Source organism: Fundulus heteroclitus, chromosome 1 (genome assembly GCF_011125445.2).
Source record: "Fundulus heteroclitus isolate FHET01 chromosome 1, MU-UCD_Fhet_4.1, whole genome shotgun sequence".
NCBI lineage: Eukaryota > Metazoa > Chordata > Actinopteri > Cyprinodontiformes > Fundulidae > Fundulus > Fundulus heteroclitus.
Genome location: NC_046361.1, coordinates 5566557 through 5587839, shown reverse-complemented (window position 1 = coordinate 5587839; position 21283 = coordinate 5566557). Strand labels below are relative to the sequence as shown.

Sequence of the window (21283 nt, the reverse complement as noted above, 5' to 3'; positions counted from 1 at the left end):
GCAGTTATGACAGCTTTATCTTTTCTGAGGCTTCCCACAGGATTAGGGACTTTGTTTTGGGGAATTTATGGCCGTAGTGGGTGAGAAAGGCCTGGTTCTGCATGTCCGTTCCAATTCACTTCACAGTTGTTCTGTCAGAGTGAGGTCAGGCTCCGTGTGAGCGAGTGAAGCTCCTCCATACTTAAAGCTAAGTTTATACTCATTAAGCGAGGCATCAGCAGCGATGCAACTGTACCGCTGACATCCCCTCGCGTGCGTTGTCGCAGCACGAGGTCCTGCAACTCTAAATTTTTGTAACTCGGTGAAGATGGCGTGCACAAAATGGTGGAGTTCAAAGGAGCCCTCTCCGACATCCAGATGGCTCCGTAGTTTTTAAAAAGTTTCAAACTTTTTAAAATGTCACGCCGGCGCCGTTTATTCCGCGACTGGAAACAAAGACACATTTAATGGCACGCTGACACGGAGGAGTGTATTAGCCAACTCTGTGGGAACAAACGAGGATTTGAATTCTGTTTTCCATCACTCGCAGCATAAATCAAGTAGAAAACAACAACCATGCAAAGCGATCAGCTTGTATTTGGTAAGGCGAAGTGTTTTTTTTTTACATCCTTCAATAAAAAGACATTATTCCTAAGGAACAAAAAAACAACAGTCTATTTTTCATTTTTTCTCAACACAAAGGTTTTTGATTAGTTTGTTCCTGACACAGTTTAAAATATCCTGATGCATCTCAATAATCCAGGTGGGAAAAAAGCGTGTGCACATGGTGCTATTCACGTAGCGGTGACTGAAACAGCCCGGCTTCTAGCACCATAGCCGTCACTGATCACTCACTCTTACTGCATGAATTAGAGCGCCGACGCCGACGCCGCGCCGAGACACGCGAACCTACTGGACACACCTTGTGCTTCCGCTGAAGAGTGATTCACTCTGCTGCTTCGTTCGGTCACGCTGAACGATTTAGGCCTGATTTGTTCCCGCTATGAAGGTGACTCAGCCTTTCCTACGAACCGCCCTGACTGGTGCACTGCGCGAATCGTACCCAAAGCGCCGCCGTGCCACTTACCCGCATACTACATCAAAGAACTGAGACGGGACGGACAGATGGGATTGGACTACATAATGCAGAGATTGATGTAAAAAACATCAATCTGACGTAATCTGGAATTATATACAGGACTGTCTCAGAAAATTAGAATATTGTGATAAAGTTCTTTATTTTCTGTAATGCAATTAAAAAACATGAAATGTCATACATTCTGGATTCATTACAAATCAACTGAAATATCGCAAGCCTTTTATTGTTTTAATATCGCTGATTATGGTGTACAGCTGAAGAAAACTCAAAAATCCTATCTCAAAATATTAGAATATTTCCTCAGACCAAGTAAAAAAAAAATTATAACAGCAAAACAAAATCAAAGATTTGAAAATGTCCATTAATGCACTCAGTACTTGGTTGGGAATGCTTTTGCACAGATTACTGCATCAATGCGGCGTGGCATGGAGGCAATCAGCCTGTGGCATTGCTGAGGTGTTATGGATGCCCAGGATGCTTCAATAGCGGCCTTTAGCTCATTTGCATTGTTGGGTCTGGTGTCTTTCAGCTTCTTCTTCACAATACCCCACAGATTCTCTATGGGGTTCAGGTCAGGGGAATTGGCAGGCCAATCAAGGACAGTAATGCCATGGTCAGTACACCAGTTACTGTGAGAATCTTATGTCGTCTCTTAACCACTACCATACTTGTGATTTAGTTTACTGAACCAAGCTGAGTGTTTTTCAAGGCTCAGGAAACCCTGCAGTGTTTCAAGTTAATTAGACGATTCAAGTGATTAGTTGAATAGCCTACTAGTATACTTTTTCACGATATTCTAATTTTCTGAGACAGTCCTGTAATTTAGATTTTTTTGATCCAAAGCTCATTCCCAGCTGGTGATTGGTGCTGAACAACTAAAGCACCTAAACAACCTTGTTCTGCACACAATTTAGCTTCAAATGTCAAACTACTCACATTCCTGCTCTTCCTCTGAATTTTTGTCATCGTCGTCTTCATCGTCATCATAATCGTCGTCGTCTTCTTCCCCCTCCTCTTCATCAGGGTTAAAAGATAAACTGGCAATTTTTCTCTTTTGTTCCTCCTTTCTCTTCTTCTCCTTCTGTTTTTCAAGCTTGCTGGAACAAGAAAAAAAAAAAAAGCGGACCAATAAGCAGGATGTTGTTTGGTTTGACGTTCCACTGTAACAATACAAAGGTGGCCGGAAACAGCATGAACCCAAGCTAATCTATCACAGATGGAGAGTTTATGGAGTCCAGGCCTTGAACGTCTCCAGGGTCAACATAGCTTACCTCACCTGGACGCATTCAACCCCTTGCAGCTCTTTATAAGAGGTGTTTAAATAAGAGATTAGTTTTTTTTAATTAATACTATCTTTTAATCAATGAGCGTTTAACTTACCATCCAAAGGATTACTAAAGGCTGATTTATATTATTTTAGAAATGTAAAAGTGTAATATATGCACAATTAGAAATATTATTGGACCTTATGCTCTTGCTTTTGACACACCAGTATGTCCCGCCTTAAACCTCAATACTGCAACGTGATTGGCCCTGAGCTTTTTGGTTCGGGCACAAACGGTAGAAGCTGAAGCGGGACAAGATGGATTCTCGTGTGTTTGTGAACGCACACATACCGCGAGAACTCAGCTTGCTGGCAAGGTTAGTGAATTGGTGCTATATAAATAAAATTTAATTAAATTAAATCTCTGAATGAACAAAACAAAGTTGTTGTTTTTTCAATCTTTGTAATGTCTTAGTAAACACACCCATTTGTCCCTTACTTCATACTATCCACTAGATCAGGCATTCCCAAACTTTTTTAGCCGCACACCCCCTCCCGTCTCCCAACCGGGTTGACGCCCCCCAAATCTTCAAAAAAAAAATATGTTTTGGAAATAAAATTACACGATAATTTGAATTAAATTGCTTGAAAGAAGGAGACACTCAGATCGGTCAAGCCTCCACAGACAACCTGGAACGTCTCTGAAGCAGAGAAGTTCCAGGTGGATCCACGGACTAAACTCTGATGATCTACCTGTGCGTGTTCTCACTTTATTTATTTCATGTTCCAGCTTAATTTTTTTCCTCTGCATGACAGGTTCTCTGATTTCAGCCAATTGAGCATATTTGCCAGAATGATTGAAGTAGAGGCCACAAGCCAGGTGCATATACAGCACAATGCATGTATTTCATCTTAAAACAGAGCATAGAAGAAGAATTCTTCTAAATAACATTTTTTCTTGTGAATACTGTAACGTTCCGTTATGACACCCAAGCACCAGACCGAGGTTTTGCTGCTAACACTTTATTTTAGGAGGAACAGAACGGGATAGCTTTCACCCCGGCAGTCCCCCAAACCACCACTCTTCCCCCCGGAAGCCATACATTTCTATATATATAAAACCCCAAAACAACCTACTTAGGGTAACAGTAAGCGTGCAACAGCACTTAGCAATAAAGTCTAATACATTACAATACATTTTTATTTATTGATTAAATTTACAGTTTTTGATTTTAAAATTTACGAAGCAAATGTTTATTTACCCGTCTTTATGGTGTGGGGGAAAAACACTGTCGGACCACCATTAGTTTTCCACTTGTGCGCCCCCTAGTGGCAGCTTGGGAATCCCTGCACTAGATCATATGCTGCACTAAATATGGTTTGGAGGGTTTGCTTCTCCTCACTGTGAGCTGGACAAGTTTTCCTATTAGAAAACCTAGATTTAAAACCTTCATCCTCAATTCTAAATAGAAAAGAAGGTCCAAGTTTAAGATGTATTTTTTCTTAAACCTTTATTTAACCTGGCAAAAGACCAATCGAGATGGAGACCAGTTTTACAGTTTCACCAGTGATTTAGAGATCAAGTTTTTGAGCACGGATTTTATAAGAGAGCTCCTTATCAGTAGTTGTTCCCAGGTATCCATAGCTGCTGACTAGTTTTTACCTGGGATGGGTTTAATTAAGCGAATGTTCTCTGTCCAAATCAAGTCTCACGTTTTAAGGGAACAGGTCTAAGTCGAATCTGAAGGCTTTCATTGTTGCAACTTGAGTGTGAGTCGAGTCGGACTGTCAAACTTGAGTAGCCTTCCCTGATGAACCGCTAACAGACAAGTTATTTTTGGAATCCTGTTAATTGCAGCTGCTAATGAAAAATGGAATTAGCTAAAATCATATTTGCCAGGAAAGTATTACAGAAACCGGAGATCAAAAAATACACCTCAAAACTCTGCTTGATGCATATTTTATCATTTTAATTTTGTAAGATAGTGTCTTTAAGAGAAATGTGTGATTGAAAATGAACTGACACTGTTTATTTTTTTTATTATGTGTAATAATAGACACATAAATAATAAACTAAAACTTTAATTTCATGTTTGTTGGATTTTACTTATTTTTGGGTATTATTGAGTTATTTCCTCTTACTGTGAGCTTTTTTGTTGTAGAAGTTCATCTTTCTTAACAGGCTGACTGGACAGGAGGTCTGCTTATTAGCCATCCAGTCAACTACAATGGAAATTGTAAATGTTACTTTATCAGAAATTGTCTTCAAACTAATTTGCTCTGTCAGAATTATTGCTGTTGCAATAATTTTGTGATACAAAACTACTTAAGTAAATAAGATGGAGTCATTGATGAGGGTGAAGAGAGCTATAAAGCAGGGTAAGTCGTTACTATATCTGACGTTTGTTCATTTTCAAAGTGAGAAAACGTCAACAGTGCTTGGCTCGGGGCTGTGAGTGGAGTCCTGGGCGGCCAAAGTAATGCTTCAGGTGCCTCCTGAACGTCAGTCTGGTAGCTCGTCTAATGCAGCTATTAGCTTGTTTGCTGGTTAATAACAGGAGCGTAACTTTCCTGGATGTGATTAAAATGTGTTTGGATTAAAAGGAAAGAAAGTATTCCGAATGCACCGTTTATATAACCTGACCCTAGTCAGATTGATATCGCTCTGCTTAGCTTCACTCACATCCATCTGGGACCTCTCCCATAGAGAGTGATTTCTTCAACCAATTTTATTGTCCAGCCAATCAGGACGCAGGGCTGGAGTTTCATAGATGTGACGTAGTGGAGAAGCGACCGTGAGACTGTTTTGATTTAGACAGCAATGGCGGCTCGCATCGAGGAAGCAAGCGTTAACATTGATGCTGCTATTTCTTCTGTGTTGTCCAATCTATCTAATATTGTTTCATTAAAAGAACATCAGAGAACGCCTCTGAAGGCTTTTGTTGGGGGAAACGATGTTTTCGCCCTTCTCCCGACCGGATTTGGCAAGTTTTGTTTTCCAGGGCGCGTCCGTGGCGGAGCGGTTAGCGTGAATCATGTTAGGAGGCCTTTAGTCCTCAACGCGGTCGGCCCGGGATCGACTCCGACCCGCGGCGCTTTGCCGCCTGTCTTCCACCCTCTTCCTGTCAGCTCACTGTCAATAAAACGCGTGCCACTAGACCCGAAAACACATTAAAAAAAATGTTTTTTTGTTTTTTCCTGTGTTGCTCTCATCAGCGTCACGGGTTAGCTTCGGTGTGAGTGGTTGAAATAGCACGTCGATAAAGATGACAGACATGTGGCTTATCCAATCATATGCAAGGATTTTTGATAAGGCCCAGCCTTCAATAAAGGCAATTCCTATGGAGAGGTCCCAGATGGATGTGAGTGAAGCTAGGTGGAGCAAAATACATCTGGCTAGAGTCAGGTTACGGTTTATATGGGCTGAAAATCAAATAATCCGATCATGACGTGCGTTTGCTCGCACCATGCTATATTCAAAATAAAAACTCTGACATTAGCAGAGTTGATGATTTCCAAAAAACAACAGTAGAAGTTTTGTATTTCTTCAACAAGCGCAGATGGTTGAGAGCTCCTGCTGTTGCTGTTGAGAAAGCGGGAGGAAACAATGATCCTCCCAAAATGTTCTGTGCTGCAGCCTCATCCTCCACATGTAAGTTCATGAGTTATTCAGAACAAGTGTTTAGATGGAGGCTGGCCGGATTATGGATCATAAACCAGCCCTCTCAATCAGAGTACAATTTCATTCTGGTGGTAATACTTTGTTAATTAAGCTTTAAGTTTTAATTTGCTGACAAATCAGTGCACTGAGCAGAGTGAAGGTACTGTATGGGAGAGAGGAGCAGGACTCTAAACTAAGTTTTCAAGAATGAAAGAATCTTTAATGTTGTTCTGTAACCATAGTGAAATTTTGGTGAGACACTCAGAATGATAAGAGGCAGACCCAAATTAAAAACAGGAAAACGAGACATAAGGACACCCTAAAAAACGTTAAACCCTCAGAACTGCATTGACACCAGTTTTACAGCTTTAAGTTTGTTGTGTTAAATCGCTGTACATAAAGACAATAACTATTAAATTATTGACTTACAATGTAGTCAACATAAACTTCTTTATTTCAGGCAAAATTATTTATTACCTAATATTATTGTAACAATGCACCTAAGTCGCAACTTGTGTTTTGTGCGCTTATTATTTCTTTCATTCCAAATGTTCAATTCTGGGAAAAAAGAAATGGAAATAAAACTTTTTTCTCTCCATCCGATTCATTAATTAGTTGTAAAAAAAATCAACCGATTAACTGATTATAAAAATAAACGTTAGTTGCAGCCCTAGATCTAATGCTTGCTCATATCTAGCCCAGAGGTAACACACTGGATGGGTGTGTGGTCCATGGATTGCTTTCAGTGGGACTAACAGAAAAGAACAAACACATGTTGAAGGCAATATTTCAAATTTCAGCTTTTTATTTCAAGACTGCTGCTAGAAGAACTGTTCAGACTGAAAACAATCCTTGGAGTTACGTTTGCATTTAATTCGTCCTGGCAGCTCATACAGACAAATGGCCATGCCGCTGGAAAGCAAAGCCACGTTTTCCTGTCTGCTTCCAATTTAAATCCCATCCGGTCTTTTCTTTCATCTCGTAAAATCAAATGCCCCTGTCAAACACGACATATGATCAAAAAAAGCTTTGATTGTTAGTTACATTTACGCTTAATTGCTATAATACCTCTCCTGTTTAGCTGTCATCCATTACATTCACTGCATGTGAAAGATAATAAACGTGGGGTTTTAATGTTTGGAGCTGAGGATCACAGCACCCTTATGGAGTAAAAGGTATACTGTGACTTGATTGAAACAGATGAAACGTGAGATGAAAAGAAAACCAGGTCCAGACCTAAGAGGCTCTGCAAGGACTCCACAGAACATGTAAAGGAATCCTGAGTCTGGAGGAACATTTAGAAAGATCCTCAAAGGATTTAGGGATTTTTTTTTTCAGTCTTAGAAATGCTTTGTCCATTACTCATAGACTCCAGGACAGTCAGATAAAACATAAATTACACCTCAATAATATGCTCATGTGTGTGGAAAAAAGAAGAATACCCAAGAGATATTCATTTCTTATATTCTATTAAGAAATAAATCAAAAACAGAAAAAAAAAATCACAACGGCAATGACATAATATCTAGAATTATTTTTTTACATAAAGAAAACTGCATTAGAAACAGGCTGATATCAGAGAGACGGAGATAGTTCAGTTGCCACTGTTTTACAATCCAGACGTGACACCAGCTAACAAATATTAAGTTGTTCACCACCGTCAATTCTGTTTGAATCAAAAGTGCTCCTACACTGCAGCTATGCATTCGGCTTTAAAACCTATTCCATATCTGTGTTTCCAAATCTCAACTAGCGTTTCTCTGACTTGCTACGCCTCACGCTACCCTCCAAGGTACGTAACGAGACCACGCACCTGCCAAAAACCGTACGCAACATGTCACTTCTTCTTAATGTAAGGAAATGCAAAGGGGAGGGCTGAGTCGAGATCGATGTACCGGAGTGAAAACTTTTGTCATCCAGTCTTGTTAGTAGAAAGAAGGAGAAAACAAACAGGCATGCAAACTAAAATTCTCAATGTAGTGCCTCAGCCATTAAGTATATAAATATAAGGCTGTAATCGAACAGTCATGTAGGATCTTCCAAGGACCATCCTCACAGCAGGATACCTACTGGTTCCTGCAAAGCCTTCTCCCAGATTCAAATCTATCTCTTTTCCATGGACCCCACTAGACGGGGCTGTGATGTCTGTTACTGGTCAAACATCTAAAACTGAAAGCAAAGCAAGTACATTTCTTTCTGTGAAATCAGATAGCGACCCAGACAGCCAGCCACCAGAGACACAGCCTGCTTGGGATCTTTCTCTGAGCTTTTGCAAGAAATCTGACCCAGGACCGAGTGAAGCATTTCTTACAGCTGGAGGCAGCAGAGAACCGCATCTCTACAAGCCGTGCAGAGATCCCTAAATGCACCCATCAAGTGCTGTTGATCTGTCACGTTGCAGCCTTCATAGGCTTGATAAGAGGAAAGCCCCGAGTGCAGCCGTGCTAGAGAATTCCTGCAGAAGCCTCTGGAGCAGGCTCAAAGGAGGAAAGCCCTTTTTCGCCGCCACCTGCCTGATGCCAACTCACTGCGGCCACTGAAACAACTAATTGCCGTTGAATGTCTCCGGTCTCCAGAACAGGGCAATTAAAGGATCAAGTTTGGCAAAGAAAACAGGGGAAGTTTGGGATGAAAGAAAAGTCTTTTTTAAGGGGAGGACAAACTTTATTTTCCATGAATTTCTTTTAACACTGATAGGACGTTAATGTTTGTGTGTTCCAGTCTTCTGTTATATTTCAGTGCACTGAGCAAAGTCAGTTTAAACATGCTCTAATGTCCGCCAGCATAAGCAGCTACCAGCTTGCTGCTTGCCAAGTAAATAACTATGGTCTATTTCAGCATAATGCTGGTTTTCGTTCCGCTCCGACATCGTACGATAATGCCATGAGCATTTGTATAACATAAAGAAGAGACACTGATGTTGATTAATGGTCTTTTGTGTAACTGAAGAGAAAGCCAGGGTTTCCCCAGAGCATTACAAGCTTGACGGGCCGGTAGGCTTTACTCCCCCCACCGCCAGGCTAATTCCCCCTTTACACTACCCCCTTTTTTAACCGTGCCGAGACCGGTCCGAGCTCGGTAACTGAGATAAATTTCGAGTGAAAATGGATCGCAAACTGAGCTGAACTGTGCCAGACACAACCGGACCGTGCTAAATCTAGACCAGTTCGATGGGTGAGCTCGGCCCGGTTTTTCAGTGGCACGGTTCTCTGATAACAAAGACCTCATGAGCAGACCGCGTCATCTCCTTCCAGTTTGCGGTTTCAAACATTCATAAAAATGCTAGCTTCCCTACCGTGCCACACGGTTTCCAGTGATGATTCTGCTTAGCAGTGTGATGAACCTCGATGTCGTCGTTTCCTGCGTCTGTAAGCCCTGATTAGATGTTCGTTTGTCTTATCCATTTCCCAAAAGCCGTCTCCGTCAAGTAAAGTCCCCAAAAGTTGCCTTCTTCGCTTGACTCTCCGCAAAAAGCAATTATAACCAAGCATAACTTCCTGAATGTTACGGGCGCCGCCATTTGATTTGCTTGAGTCCCTCCTTCAATCCTAGAGAGCAGTAGTACCGCAGATCTTCACTAGGAGGTGAGGAAACGTGCTAGCGTGATGTGTATATGGTCGTAAGAACCAAGCTCGGCACGGTTAACTGATCCAAGCTCGGTCCGGGCTCGGCATGGATCGGTTTAACAAGGGTAGTGTAAATGGGGCTTAAGCGTTGTTCATTTGAAATGCCTTGATGTTCATTAAAGTTTCAGTCTGGGAGAAAACCGCTCGGTGTTAAAGAGCTAACGCGCTAGCTGTTATGAGCTCGACTATTCACGCTGCGCCCCTCCTTTGCGCTGCATGACACAACACTCCTCCCACTTTCCCATTCCGCAACCCCCCACCCCCCCCCTCACACGTGCACCTCCCGCAACAGACCTACTGCCAGGGATACCACAGTTTCTTGGGGAAACCCTGAGAAAGCTATCGCTGTTAGCCACATGACTTGGAAGTGCTCCCAACATTACTTTCTGTCCTCTTAAAAGAGGACAGAAAGTAATGTCTCCAGCATCTTAAGTTGACAATTTAAATCTAATTATTTCTGGGGGTAGAGTTAATCAATTAGAGATCAAATGTCCTAAAGGTTACTGATTTTTATTTTCACAACATGTTATCTAACTCGGGTTTCTTTGTGAATGAGCTGAACACATGGCAATTGTTCTAAATTAGTTAAGCTAATTTAACCTCATTCCAAATTCTTTAAGATGAACTTTGGTTCTCTAACTTCGATCTTTAGTGAACTCTAAAAACCATCACTATATGAATGATTCAATGAATTTAACCATTTTGATTTGTCATTTTGTTCTTTTGTGTGTACATATTTCCTTAGTTTCTTTAATCTTAATTTTGCTGATTAGTTTTAATCAAGTTTCACACGCCTAGTAAAAGCTTATTGACTGAAATATAGTGTTAATTCAGGTAAACAACATTATTAGTGGTGTTCTCTGGATGTTAATAAATTCTTATACTTGAAGAAAAGTTGTCAATCATTTATTCCATACGTGTGCAGAGTTTGCTGTTAGAAGAATGCTATTGCTCAAATCACTCTTTCAACTATTGTCCTAATATCAAAGCCAAATTGGGTGGATATTCACCCGACAATAACTAACAGGCTGAGAGTTATTTGATTAAATATTAAATAACCTAAAAGCATTGAATTGCACAACATAAAATTCACTTTACTTTATCGTGTGATTAATTGCTTTATGGCTTATTGTGACAGGCTTACTCTGGATCCTTATGTGAAGCAGTCTTTGGTGGTTCACCTCTCATTTACCCTATGAATTAACCCACCCACCACCCAAAAACACTTTATCTGTATACTGAAGTTTCTAAGGCACTGAAGGGTCATCTTGATCCACATACATCTGCAGGACCCGTTCGACTTGCTTATTGCTACTTACATTTAGCAGCAGACATTACTATTATTTGGTGTTATTTCTTTAACAATATGCTTGTTAACTTTCAACCTGAATGAAGTTTATAAGTCTGCAGACTAAGGCTGTACCCACTGAGGAGATAAAAAGCACAAATGAAACAGATATCTGGCGACCTCTGGAGGATGTGGCAGGCTGTGGTCTTTTTCTAACCCTGCTGTTATACTGAACTCTAACATACCACGCTAAGGCATGTAGAGTGTGAGGTGGATCTCTTCAGTTTTTTGATTGTATGGTCTAACTTTGAGGTGAATTTGCTGAGTAATTTACTTCAGCAAAAGATTAGCAAATTGTTTCTTACTTGTGAATAACCGTTGTGATATTATGGACATTGATTGTGTGGGATTGGCCTCTCACCGTTTTTTTTTTTTTTTTACACCACGCCGTTGTAGTGCAACTGACCTGAGAACATTTCTAAGGAGGTTCTTAGTAGTCCCAGTTTAAGAACAGCAGGTTTTAATGCAGCAAGCAGAGACCCTCAGCATTTTCTCCTGTCAGCCTGTTGCTTCTTCTGTCATAAATCTGGCCAATCTCACTAAAGACTCTCATACTGGGAACAGAGAAGGGACGTGGAGACATGAACTTTCTTGCCAGTGGTGCCAGAAGGTGTAGACGGGATGCATTTTGTCGACACGAGATAAAAACGCAAATATCGGTCGACCTCTAACTTTAACATCTGATGTGCCACTTGCAGTTAACATAGTTGAGGATCTATGGTGAGAAGTAGACTTAAAAACGATTGTAATCACTGGATGGCAATTTAAGCTTTCTAAATCCAACCTTTTTGAAGATAACTCTGCACTATAAAGTTTTAACATTTAGTTACAGTGGCCTAACCCCACACCGATGATATAGCACAGAAAAGGCCAATGCAGGTATTTAGCTTTTGGACATCTGACGCGGCTCAGAGTCAGGCTGATCAGTACAAATGGATGTTTCCTGAACCAAACTGTAGCTATGGGTAAAGGTGATCAGAATATACCTTGAATCAGAATAAAAATGCGTCATGTAAACACGTTAACCTGACTATGCCGATTCACAATCCCATCGACATACATGTAAACATGTATGTCAATGGCAAACTGATATGAGTCAGTGTGCCCTAAGTAAACGCAACGTACTTCCGCGTTGTTGAGCGGTGGAAATACGCCGAGAAGCAAAAATGTCGGGGCTCCAGCTGCAACCTTTCTATTTGAAACATTAAAAGAGCTCAAAACTGTTATTTATTCAGTAATGTTTCAACTGTAATTAGAACCTTTTGTAAATCCAGCCTGGGCACTTGGAAGACAAACTAACTCGTATAACGCTGCTTTCCTTTTTTTTTTTGTTCAGCAAAGATGCAAGTTCTTCTTCTTCTGTGTTTTCTCAGGGAAATTTGATAACTACACACACCAGAGTGGTTCCACTCTGAATACAGCCTGGTGCATACAAACACGCATTATGATCGCATTAATTGATAAACGGTACAGTCCGATTTGCTTTTTAACCCGAATACATTTCAATCCGATCGTGAAATGTTTGCGTTCACTCACAGCTGGAGCTCTTTGGACTGCTCCTTCTTGGCCAGCTGCTTCTCTCTCTCCTTTACCAACGCCTCCTGCTTGGCCTTCATGTCGTTCAGGGTCACCAGACCTGTTTGAGACAAAGAACAGAACTACGCTTCACGCCACTGAAAATTTTTGTTTAGGCTTGATGTATTACAGAATTATTTTTGCTCTTTAACAATATATTATGGGAAAACCTGCTCAGTCATATAACTTGTTACTTGTTTTTGAGTTCACATAAAACTAAGAACAACATGTGTTATTTTGCTATAACTTGTTTTAACTTGTGGTGGCAACCTATGACAATGTGTTATGGGAAAGACTGATTCTGTATTCCTTATTTTGTTTGATGTGCTGTATTCTGAGCTTGCAATATTATTTTGCTTCACACACTGCTGAGATGCTGGGAACGGTTTTTGTTTTGGAAACGGGACGAACAGCTTACATGGGAGAGAGAACTGGCCACTCTCGCTCCCATCTGATACTTTGTTTGGGTACAAAACCACCCTCATTCGTCGAAGTCTGCTGTGGGTTGTGTGGACGCCCGGCCGATTGTGCTCTAACCGGACTGACCGACTTCCCGGTCCTATACCACGGTAAAAGATGGAACATCACGCCTGTTTGAAAGCTTGTCGGCTTTGATGCTTGCTACTTTGCTATATTCTGTTGGGGATAATGAAGGACATAGTTATCCTTGCAGGAATAGTGTTTAAGAAGTGCTTGCTGTTTGTGTTGCTGTATTCTGTGAGGAATAATAAATATGGGCGCTATTATCCTAATAGAAACAGTGTTTGTGTTCTTATTTGTGTCTTGCTGATCTCTTCCGGACCTGAATAAAAATTTCTTAAACAAGGCTCTTTCCATCATCCCAGCAAACACACTTACCCACAGTGCTGGACTTGAGCTCTGCTTCCACAGCATCGTAGTGAGCAGAGAACTTCTTGTCGATGTTGGCCTTCACCATGTTGTCCTGCAGCAACCAACACGCAAAGCATCAAGTCAGAAACAGAAAGTTTGGAGTTAACAGAAAGGGATCCTGACATATTTAGACTCCACTCCACCCTGCTGCTTACGTGCCTGGAGCCTTTCCATTACCGCTTACAGCTCTGCTCATGCTTACAGAGCAGGCTAGACTCTAAAGCAACCGTGTTATTTTACCTGCTACAGGTTAGAAAGAAAAGCTCTTGTCTATAAACTAAAACCCTTCAACACCAAGCAGGTGGTCGGCGACACACTCGGACAAGCGTGCACTGAACTGCCGTAACTATGCGCCATTTTCAATGCAGAGGAGTTGCGCTCTGTAGCCAGGTTGTTGCAGGAAGCCCGCGCAGCCTCCTCATTCCCACCGTCCCGTGCACACCGCCCGAGCCGGGAGTCGTGAAGAAAAGCAGCAGCTGAGTGGAGAAACAGAGCCGATACAGTAACTCAACGACAAAAACGTGGCGAAAACTGTCCTCCTGGGCGGTAGGAGGACCACTCAGCTTTCCTGATCGTTTTGAGGCCGACGGACGAAGTTCTGACGGAGAGGGATAGCGTTAGACCGTTGAATTACAAGTTCTTAACCTGCAGCCTTTCAGCTGAACTGAGATGTGGGCTGCGTGTGGAACTTCTTTAGAACAGTGTACCAACTCAGCTTGTCTGTGCAATGTAAGAGTATTTATACTCTGCATGAGGAAATGTGCGCATTGCCCTCTCTAAAACATCTCTTTGGTTACATTTATTATAGTGCTGTAGCTTCATTAGTCTGTTTAGCTGCATTTGCACATGTTTGCTAAGTGTATTATGCCCATGTGTTAAGAGTGAGTGAGTCTAGCTGAATATTTTACTCTACTACTTGCAGTACCGGTCCAGAGGAGCAGAAAAGTCTCCATGGGCTCCACAGGTCACCCAGTGGGGACGCCATGCAGCACTGGGAAAAGACAGGTGACGGCTCCTGACAACGCTTCCACTTAGTTTTTAACATTGGCCCGCTTAATTCGCTATTCTGCTTTTGTAAACATACTCTTTAGGCTACAGTTCAAACTAAATAACAACCTCCCCCCGAAAAAAAATCGTTTTGTAGTTTTCGTCATTTTGGGACCACGAACTCGCAGGTCTTTATCCGTTAGTTTTACAATTTAAACAGGCAAAAGAAGAGGAAAGGCATTTTTAAAGCTTAACTAGGTTTTATAAGGGGATTCGTTTATGAGTTAGCGGACGCTTGTGTGGACCAAGGCGTTGGTGATGTTGGGAGCACGTGCGAAAGAAACACGGAATAACCCAACCGTGGCACTAAAATCACGAGCTACTTCTACAAGCGCGTGCACACAAAGTGGAAGGTGCCCCGAACCTCAGCGATCTTCTGCTTGAGCTGTTCAAGTTGCTCCCTCTCTTTCTCTCGCTTCTTCATCAGCTGCATGGCTCTGCCCGCCTCGCTGGCAGCTCCTTTGTACTGCGCCATGTTGCTGTCCTGGTCTTCCAAGCACCCTCGGAACGAAGAAAATCACAAAAAGCAGCGAATAAAGGCGTTCAATATCAGAATGTAACTAAAGATCTTTCCAGAACTGCGGAGACTCCGCTCACAGACCACCATAACAAGAAAAATGGCGACGATGCAGTGCATTCTGGGTAGTTACGTAATAATTAAAAGAAGAAGAAGAAGCACGTTGACGCACCTACCATATTGGTCAGGGAGATGTCTAAAGAGGTGGAGGTAAATGTCCGCGAACACAGTGTCGGTTTTTAATCAGTAAAAAGTTAACTTCGGTTCTTCAATTTACAACTCTAGTTACTCTAGTCACATTGGACCAGTCAATTGTCCTGAAAACCTTTTTTTTTAATGAACACATACCACCTTGATAACTAGGATGTTTTTAGAGTAACCCTCAATTTAAACATCTTGATGGATACTTTGTTAGTAGAACAAGATATTTTTCAGTCTGTTTTGTCATAAAGAAAAACAACCCCCCCCCCAATTTTTTTTTTTTTAAATAAAATAAAATCTTAATCCTTGACCCTGCGTTATTGGTTGAAGCCCATGTTTTTACATTTTTACATAAGTTGATACTTGGACTTGTGTGTGGGGCGAAAGATGTTTGGAAGATGTTGCGTGGGGGTATGGGTCAGGAGTGAGTCCATTCTTCTTTGCAATGATGACATTAGCAAGAGTACTGAGCAGGTAGAACAGAGAGCCTGGAGTTCCTGATGCGTTGTATGGAGACAGCGCCAATGGTGGATATTTGTGGCTAGGGTCAGTATTACAAAAACTTTGAATATATGAATAAAATAGTTCCTGGTTAGCAGATGGTCTAAGAGGTGCTATAAAAAATATTTTCTTAGACTGATGCAGAATCCAATTGCTTAATATCAGTTATACACCAAAACTAGTATGGTTCAGTCACACATTTATCAAGGACAAAAGTGGGCAAAAAGTAATTAGATCACTGTGGAAAAAAATGAGACATTTCATGTAGCCGATATCAAATTTGAAAGTGGAATGAGAAAAAGAAAATCTGATTAAGAACAAAGATTTCCCTTCAGACTTATCAAAATAGTTTATTTAAATAAACTTGTCTGACAAAACCTTTGGATTTTCTGATAAAAACAAACAAAATCAAGCATATTTAAATAAAAGCATTCTACCGCCCACTCACACACTTTCTCAATCTTGATTCCTTGTGCCTTAATTCTTTACGTTCACACAGTGTCTTTGTCTCTTTTGTGATCCAAGTCTTTGTTCGACAGCGAGATGGAGATCTGAGTGCAGCAGAGGGCGAGAGACATACAGAAGGGAGAGATGAAGACGTTCACGGCGCACATGAACACGGAGCGCAAGCAGGGCAGGAAGGTGTTGCTGAGCTGTAGACAGGGAACCAGGAACCTGGAGAGACGAAAAGAGACATTAGAAAAGAAACCACATGTAAGACTTCTTTCACATCAGCGACGTGGGTCTGTGTCCACTTGCAAATGGAGCCTGAGGAGATTTGCTCACAGTGGCAAACGCATTTGGAGCATCAATCAATAAGAGGTTATGTCTGCTGTCCATAGGATTTATTTATTTTCATATATATGAAATGTGATGATTTTTAAATTCCTTGTAATACTGTATAATTACAGTGCAGCGTAAAAGTGAGCCAAAGCAAATGGTGTGAAATTGTTCGCCTGCCCCCAACCAATCCAACCAAGTCCCCAGACTATATGGTCCAAGATAACCAGAGAGTTGGAGTCTGTCTCATGAGCTGCTTCTGAAGCGGGGCTTACATTTGAGCAGCAAGCTAATGCGTGATCTTGAAAGCAAATAAGTTTAAAAAAAATAAAATAAAACAGTGTCAGCGATTTGGTGAAAACGTACCAGACCCGTAGGCAGGCGAGGAGAGCCAGGAAGAAGCCGCACAGGAAAGCAAGGGGCACGGCAAACAGCAGGGAGAGGCAGCGGTATGTCCAGATACGAGTCCTCTCAAAGCCGACCAGACTGTGAGTCCACACTGCGTCCATGCTATGAGGCGCGGCAGGCTCAGCCAGTACGTCACTGACCTCCACCTGCAGAGGAGGGACAAGAAATGGATTCTATTGGGAAATACATATTCCACTCTATTATGTACTGGTGTCTTTCTTTGTTGTCATTTTGATTGTGAACTGAATGTGGAATGAAATTTCTCAGTGATATCCTCATTTTACAGCTGCTTTGATTCTCTCCTACTGTTTTAGCATGATGGGGGGGGGGTAGTCAGTCAACCAGCAGTAGGGCAGCTAAAAGACCCTCAAAGATGCGACACGTGAACGGTTCATGTTCATCTCAGTTTGAACAGACTGCCGTCTCCAGATTTCCAGTGAATTGGGGTCTTATGGTTGTCATTCTGTGAATAAGGGCTGAGATCTGGGGCTGAGGCCAAAGTTGCTGTTTGGTATCCATGCAGACTGCTGGGGAGGTTTTCAGCTAATTCCAATAATGTTATCATTAGCTAAAGGTTTATTTACACTTTTAAATGAGTGTTGTGTTTTATTTAATTTTTAAGATCTGTTCTTCATCCTTGATCAATTCTTATAAATATTATTACAATTATTATGTTGTCACCTTTGAAAGTATTTTAAAGTCTTGGTTTGTTGACTTAAGGAGCTCAGAGGATTACCTGAGCCCTTGTTCAGTAGTTTAGTTAAACATTGTCTCCTCATTTGTGTCTCCTCCTGGTTGGGGTTAAATCTCAGACATGACTGCAAACTCAGAGAAAGAGGGAGATTTTTATACCTAGGCCTTTAATAACATGTCAGATGAGTCTACACTTCATCAGCCACGAAGAAGCCCCATTTTTTGTTGTTGTCGTCAGCGCTGCCTGTTTTGTCTGCCTGTTATTACAAGGATGCTTGGTCCAAGCTGGGATTCTATATTTTAGGCTCTCTGTACATTTGGGCAGTCTGCATTGAGTCCCTCGTGCAGAGATCAGCCAGTTATTAATATACTCTGTATAACTATAGCATGAACTTATTAGACTGATTAAACTGAGTTGACTCAATGCAAAATACTATGACCCACATGGGACTAAGTCTATTTGAATAAGGAAAACACATCTGTAATCGATGTATGAGACTGATGTTGCATTCCATTTGCAGTGGGAACTCGGAAATCCCAGCTTTCAGTCAGAAAAATCAACTAGAACGGCGGCTATAGTCGGCCTTTACCCTCAGAAAGTCGTAGAAATGTTGTAAGGCCAATTGACGGATCCACTATGGCAGCTACTCGTTTCAGCAACAGTAAGCTGGGATGAAAACATGTTTATTTTACTAGACACAGTTGGAAGAGTGAATCTAAGATCAATGGTACATGTAGCTGCTGCTTAACCGAACAAAGAGGTGTTTGCATGTGGAAAGTACAGCTTTAAAGGATGTTCCTAAGAGGTACTACAAAAACAAAACAACAGCTTTCTGGGCCGTTGCCATATTGTTTTTACTTCAACTGTATGAACTGGATTTCTCAGGCAAATGGAATGCAATGTGTGAGAACTCTCTCGTATGAGGCAACTCAGCCAAAACACAACAGCACAGTAAATCTAATAAAATTTGATGAATAAAGGTGGACTATGTTTTTCCCCTAAAAAAGGACTATTGACTCAAAATGAAATATTTCCATTTAAAGTAAAATATTATTTCTACATAATATGTAACAAAATCATTTTTCTAGCTTTCTTACTTTAGAAGACGGCTAAAAAAAAAAAAAAAACACGTGAAGTCCTGACGATGAGCTTTTATTTTCTCTTTTTCCATGCGCCTGCACAACCCTGGTGTCATTTCAACTGGTCGCCAGAGGGGGCAGACATCAGCACAAATCTTGGAACTTGCACAATGCACCTTTAAAGGAGTAATAAGCAATATTTCACCACTAGGTAGTGCTTGAGCACCGTCTGTAGACCAAAACAAGAGCTGTAACGAGCCACGCCTCTCTATGCAGCAACCCAGCCCTCCTTTCCCTTCTCACGCTCATATTAGTGAAGGACAGAACACACTTTCTGCAAAACAGCATCACCTTTCCGAGGAACATTTCAAGTGAAGAAGTGAGCAACTCATAACTTTATAATGCTGTTAGCAAGTGAACATTTTGACCTGCTGGGGGTGCTCTTCGTCATGCTGCTCCAAGACTGTGCTGCTCTGATCTAAAATATTCAAATTTTGCTTATTACTCCTTTAAGTCAATGCATTATAATAAAACAATTCAAATTTACATGCACATTTGTACATTGGATCCCCCTACTCAGTTGCACATTATTTGAATCTGAGTATTCTATTTGTTATCAATGTAGAGAATCTTTCCATATATTGTACATTTCCCCTCACGGCCTAATCTCCTGTTGATATTTTTGTTGTTTTTATATTTTCTACCCTTGTGTGTATCTGCCTTTTTCGTTGCTTCTGAATTTCCCCACTGGGGGACCACAAAGGTTTTTTTCCCCGCTTTGTTCTAAATTTATGTGGAACCGAGTGTAGAGCTTTGAAGTACTCCATATGAGATAAACCACTGATGAAAACAGTGATAGCTGACTGCATCACGACGGAGTCGGAATGAACAAAAAAAAAAAAAAGGAAGGAGCACCTTAAGGTGTTTGTTGATGCCATGCGGGTCTCTGTTGACTGGGCGGGTCGGAGAAGGAGTCGAGGGATTTGCAGGGGGCGTTGGAGTTTTGGGAGCCGGAGTTGAAGCCTTGGATGCAAATTCTGGAGGAGGAGGAGGAGTGTTCATCTGTTCTTCATCACTGTCATCGATCTTACACTCCACCAGACAGTCATCGCTTACCATCATCATCTTAGCCAGAGAAAAATAGAAATGTCTCCTTTTTAGCAGCAGAAAGCCAAATATGTGGGGAAAACTGTATTTGCTATGCGTAACCACACACACACACACACACACACACACACACACACACACACACACACACACACACACACACACACACACACACACACACACACACACACGCACATACACACACTTCTCCAGCAGACGGTGGTCAAGTAGGCTGTAACAGCAAGCTCAGCCCTGTACAACCACCTGTTCTTTAGCCCCCCAAAAAGATGTCATACCAAAATCTGTAAATAGCAGCTGGTGATTTTTTAGGATGGATTTTTTTTTAGATGATGTATCATGTATGCTGCACTCATTTCACAGCGCAGGCAAAACCGAAAAGAATGCAAACACACATTTCTCCAAGTTGTGTAGAGGATTAGCGTCAACGGCGTTCTTTGTTGAACATGCAGACGTTCAATAAAATGTTCTTGCAACAATAACACTTTGCTTTGCTGCAAGATAAAAAAAAAATCAGTTCTTTGACTGGTTTGAGTAATCCTCAACACAGATCTGCATAAAACCTCTAACGCATGTTAAATCATGTCCTACTTACCTCACTTAAAGAGCTCTCTTAATCCGGTATCAGTAGACAGATTTATTTTTCTTTTTTCTTTTTTTTTTTGCAGAGGGATGAATCAGACTGGAACAGTTCAACCAAAAATGTCAGTAAGATCATCAGATTCATCACCAGGCTCCTCAGAGATTATATGGCATACACATCAAGCACATAACCAAGACATCAACAGTGCTTGACTCTGTCCTGGAGCAGCAGAAGTGCTAATGTGGAGCCATACGCCTTTATTCCTCGTGTCTGGGTCTTGGTTGGCTGCAGGGGAAAGGGGTTATTTTAGGAGGAGGAGGAGTGGATGGGTCCAAAAGATCACATTTCAGTGGGGGGGAGCTGTCTGAACGTAGAAACCGTAACAATGTCACACCTAACCAGGCATTTTATAAACGCAATGTAGATCCATAGTGCAGTATTAAAATTTGACACATTAGAAATAGCCTACTGGATGATTTGGTCTCCTGCAGGGTGGAAATTCAATTCAATTCAATTTTATTTATATAGCGCCAATTCATGAAACATGTCATCTCAAGGCACTTTACAAAGTTAAGTTCAATCATATTATACAGATTGGTCAAACATTTTGCTATATAAGAAAACCAGTTGATTGCATCAAAGTCCCGACAAGCAGCATTCACTCCTGGAGAAGCGTAGAGCCAAATGGATAAAATCTTCCTCTTCTGTTCAAAGCATGAAGATAAAAACCCGCACCGAACACAGCAAAGGTCCTCCAGCAGAGAATATTTGCTTTGTCTGGTTTGGATGTGCTGTTAGCGTGTTGGTGCAATGTGGCAGACTGCAAATAAAGCTCCCATGCCTCATGGGGCCTTGAAATGCTTGTTTAAGGGACTGAAAGCATACCTTGAATTTCTTTTCTCGAT

General features: G+C 41.4%; 2 protein-coding genes across 3 annotated transcripts in view; both read right to left on the bottom strand.

Moving 5' to 3' along the window:
* The window catches only part of fam50a (family with sequence similarity 50 member A), a 34420-nt gene extending 19294 nt beyond the window's left edge, over positions 1-15126 (bottom strand). Inside the window, exons 1-4 of the mRNA XM_036151336.1 lie at positions 14855-15126; positions 13411-13495; positions 12514-12613; positions 2015-2175 (exon numbers count right to left, since the gene is read on the bottom strand). Coding sequence (XP_036007229.1) covers positions 2015-2175; positions 12514-12613; positions 13411-13495; positions 14855-14965 — 457 coding nt within the window. The 5' untranslated portion in view covers positions 14966-15126. The remainder of the gene's footprint in view (positions 1-2014; positions 2176-12513; positions 12614-13410; positions 13496-14854) is intronic.
* A 913-nt stretch (positions 15127-16039) lies between these two features.
* Positions 16040-20671, bottom strand: zgc:158296 (uncharacterized protein LOC791212 homolog). Of its 2 annotated transcripts, none has more exons than XM_036151152.1 (4): positions 20391-20671; positions 19586-19795; positions 16856-17043; positions 16040-16384 (listed from the first exon to the last, which is right to left on the bottom strand). In XM_036151152.1, the coding sequence occupies exons 2-4, from the start codon at positions 19793-19795 to the stop codon at positions 16201-16203; spliced, it is 582 nt and encodes a 193-aa protein (XP_036007045.1). In that variant the 5' UTR covers positions 20391-20671; the 3' UTR covers positions 16040-16200. The 2 variants fall into 2 exon arrangements, with proteins under 2 accessions (XP_036007045.1, XP_012704739.1); XM_012849285.3 differs by lacking the exon at positions 20391-20671 and adding an exon at positions 20191-20286.
* Between the last annotated feature and the right edge of the window lie 612 nt (positions 20672-21283).

What these genes read in the sequence shown, in the direction of transcription:
- zgc:158296 (XM_036151152.1), bottom strand. Translation starts at nt 19,795, where the DNA reads ATGATGATGGTAAGCGATGACTGTCTGGTGGAGTGTAAGATCGATGAC. An exon ending in GCATCAACAAACACCTTAAG is followed by an intron (nt 17,044 to 19,585) that starts GTGCTCCTTCCT and finishes CCTCCTCTGCAG; the next exon opens with GTGGAGGTCAGTGACGTACT. An exon ending in CTCGCCTGCCTACGGGTCTG is followed by an intron (nt 16,385 to 16,855) that starts GTACGTTTTCAC and finishes TCGTCTCTCCAG; the next exon opens with GTTCCTGGTTCCCTGTCTAC.